This window comes from Alosa pseudoharengus, unplaced genomic scaffold (assembly GCF_046254945.1).
Source record: "Alosa pseudoharengus isolate Yale_2024_CS ecotype anadromous, Long Island Sound unplaced genomic scaffold, YU_APseudo_1.1 YU_APseudo_1.1_scf_23, whole genome shotgun sequence".
Classification (NCBI taxonomy): domain Eukaryota; kingdom Metazoa; phylum Chordata; class Actinopteri; order Clupeiformes; family Clupeidae; genus Alosa; species Alosa pseudoharengus.
The window spans coordinates 28278461-28281940 of record NW_027468685.1 but is presented as its reverse complement, the minus strand read 5'-3'; the positions used below and the strand labels follow the sequence as shown (position 1 = coordinate 28281940).

The 3480-nt window shown below is 44.5% G+C and overlaps 1 protein-coding gene across 1 annotated transcript in view; it reads right to left on the bottom strand.

The window, feature by feature from the left end:
* Window positions 1-2049: 2049 nt before the first annotated feature.
* Window positions 2050-3480, bottom strand: part of ptprua (protein tyrosine phosphatase receptor type Ua) — a 200781-nt gene continuing 199350 nt past the window's right edge. Inside the window, exon 31 of the mRNA XM_076301037.1 lies at window positions 2050-3377. Within this exon, the coding sequence (XP_076157152.1) occupies window positions 3315-3377 (63 nt within the window). The 3' untranslated portion in view covers window positions 2050-3314. The remainder of the gene's footprint in view (window positions 3378-3480) is intronic.

The following is a 3480-nucleotide window of genomic DNA, read 5'->3' as shown; positions in this document are numbered from 1 at the left end:
AATAATAATAATAATAATAATGTTTGTCATTAATTCTTGTGGGGTGCCCATGTGTCACAATGGGCACCATGAAAATCATTTTTGTACTTCCTGGGCTAAGTAGCAATCATAGCACTGGTGACCGAAATAAATCTCTCGTGTTCTATGTAATACCTCCATCATGCTGCTATGGAGAAGCTAACCACTTTATATTTAGCCTTTCTCTCTCTCACTCTCTCTCTCCATGTGTTACACTCTTTCAGTGTGAAGAGCCTGTCTATGACAGTTCAGTGCTTAAGAGAGGGGGGTGATGGTAGGACAGAAATAATGGTCATCAAGTATTCATAGCCGCAGGGGTCTCGGTGCGTGAACGAGATTGGGTTAATGTTCGTTAAAGTGGTTTTGATGACACACACACACACACACACACACAGCTGAGCCCACCATCCAGCTATTCCCCCTTCTCTGCCCTAGGAGTACAAGTGGTCACACACACTCTTCCCACTACAGTGGCCGCAACACATCAGGGACTCACTCAATTTAAACAAAGCACTGTAATAACAATATAGCCTTAATAGTAAGCTGGGCATAATGACCATACACAGTGTTGACATCAACAGTTGCCGTAATGTGAAATCCTGACCACAGCATGGTGAGGCACCATTGACCATGATGCGAGTGCAATCTGTTGCTATCGTTATGGACTCGGCTGCTAGTGCTGAGCTATTAGCACCGATCCAGTGCGCTGGAGTGTGGGAGAGAATCAGAAATCAATGGCCAGGCTTAGCAAGGACAGCAGTGGTCAGCGTGCAGGGCTTATTTTTGCTTCCCTGTATAGACTGTGTGTTTGTGTGTGTGTGTTTGTATGTATATCTGAGTTGTTATGTGTGTGTGTGTGTGTGTGTGGGAAGAAGGTGATGAAAAGAATGTAAGGGGTTGGTGCATGTCATCAACTGCAGTTTGTACGTATGTGTGTGTGTATATGTGTGTGTGTGTGTGTAGGATGTTGAAGGAGTATGGTGAATCATCAATGGCACATCAAAGCACATCTGTTACAAAGGGCTGCATCCTGCAAGACCCAGGGAGCGTGTTTGTGCTTATGATAAAAAAGGAGGACCATTAAAAGTGGTAATTAAATGATAAGGAGGTTGAATAAAATCGCAGGGTCAGCACAGTGTGATCTCCTCTCCCTGTGTGTGTATGTGTGTGTGTCTTCTCAACTGGTAATAATTCCCTTGTGCAGTTGGCTTAACAGCATTCTCATCGCATAATCACAAACAAACATGTAGGAGACATGGCCTGCATGCAGCTGATAGCCTTAGTGTTGCACCAAACAATTTTCTTTGTTCGATAGATAAATAAATAAATAAAATGAAAAAAGGATGAAAAAATAGAAGTTGACTTATTTTCATCGACTACCCGGATAATTGGGTCGGAGAGTGTGAGGGTCATCAGAAACTGAATTATGCTTCTGAAACACGCTCGAGGTCAATGAAGCCACGTGGAAAAGGAGGGTGAGATTTGTAGCCGCGGCGATTAAAGAAATCAGTCAGCACACAGTGCTACACAATGGGGATATCTTCTTCTCGCAGGCGACAAAGACAATGGTGTTGGCTCATTAAACCGCAAAAGGACATTTGCGTTTGGCTGGCGGGGAATGTCTCGTTTTCGCTATGAAAGGGCGCTTTTTTGTGATCTGGCTCAGCCTATTCTGTGTCGCGACTCGTCGCTAATTACTATTTAATGCCATATTGTACTTTCGCAGAATATGGCAGGTCACTGAATTAAACCAGCATTGTTTACGTCGGTGATGGGAGGCGGTGGTCCAGACAACAAAAGGGACAATGAGAACAGTAGTGACGTAAAAGCAACATCGTAGTGTTTTATTTTTTTGCATTTAATATACACTATTTAGAAAACAAAACACAATGAATAAATACAAATTTAAAAAGCAAGTCTTCTGGCGAAGGCCTCACCTTGTTCCCACAGTAATACTTAATTTCTTTTTTTGTTTGTTTTATTTTCAATACATATATGTACATGTATATCTGATCTTCAGTTGAGCTCGATTTTAAGCAGGCATCTGCACTGGACGCCCAAAGCGGACTGAGCCACAAGATGCGACGGGACACTTTTATCAAACAGCACAGATCGGCATGCAGGTGCTTTTCCAAGTGGTCCCCAGCACACATAGACGCACAGACAATGAATTGGCACGTAAAGACAACAACACCTAGATTCTCTTTTTATCTGTTACTCTTAAAATACCTACAGTATGTACACAAAGAGAAAATAAATACTAAAACGAGGAACCATCCTTGGGATCATGACCTCCAGTTGGCACCAAGAGACGTTGGCACTCAGTGGGAAGGATTGCCACGCCAACGCGGGGTCCCACCATCTTGGTGGCGAGAGCCAATGGTGGAAGCTGACGCGCCGAAGCTCAGCCCCACCCCTTTTCTGACAAAAATGTGTGTCACTTCCATTAAGCCCATCCTCAGTCAGTTGCACAATGGCACAGGGTTCAACAAAACACAGAAACACGCAAAAAGTCATCCATGTAGACTTCTTTTTTTGTAATATTTTGCTTGCTTTTCTCAGAGTTGTGAATTGTTGAGAGTTGAGAGTGTTGTTGTGTGTGTGTGGTGCACATGTGTTTGTGTGTGTGTGTGTGTTTGTGTGTATATATTATCCAGTGTCAGTCATTCTGTGATGCCATGGAACAGTGTCTTCTTCTTGCTGTGTGGTAAGGCAGAGTGTGGCAGTTGTCACGGAAACTAGGGTGTTGCCCGCTTAAATCACAGGAGGCAGGCTGCCCAACCCAGCCCAGTCGCATCCATGCCCTTATATGGTGTTGTCAAAAATATCTGGCACAGAGGAGAAATAAACAGAAGCAAAACAAGCAACAACAAAATACAGACACAAGCCCCTGGGAAAGTGGAGGGATGTGCACGAAAGACAAGGACAAACAAGAAGAGAGGGACACATAAAGGAAAGGAAGGAAGGAAAGAAGGGAGAATATAATGAAAGTATAGTACACGCCAAAAAACGAACGAAAGTGTACAGGAGTTCTCAGTAGTTGGGTCACTTCCACAGAGGAATGGAGGGCTTTCTTGCATCTGTCCATTCACATTGTCCACTCAGGTAAACAGAGATCCACTCCTTCAGGGCAGAGAGTTCCGGAGGAAGAGAGCAAAAAGACGAAGAGGAGGGAGAGAACGAGGAGGAGGAGGAGGAGGAGGAGGAGGAAACGAGGGAGCTCAGAGATGAGGCCCTGGGACGGCTAGGGCTCCCTCTGTGGCGTGGGACGCATCAGGTCTCGTCTGTCCAGGCTGCTATCTCACCTCCAGGCAGTCAAGGTACTCCAGCACCAGCTCGTAGCAGAAGCGGTACTGCTCCTACACAACAAACAAACACACAAACACACACAACAACAATAAAAAACACAGATAAACACAGATACAATAAACACCCTCAAAAACACCTGTTGTCAGTCTTCAT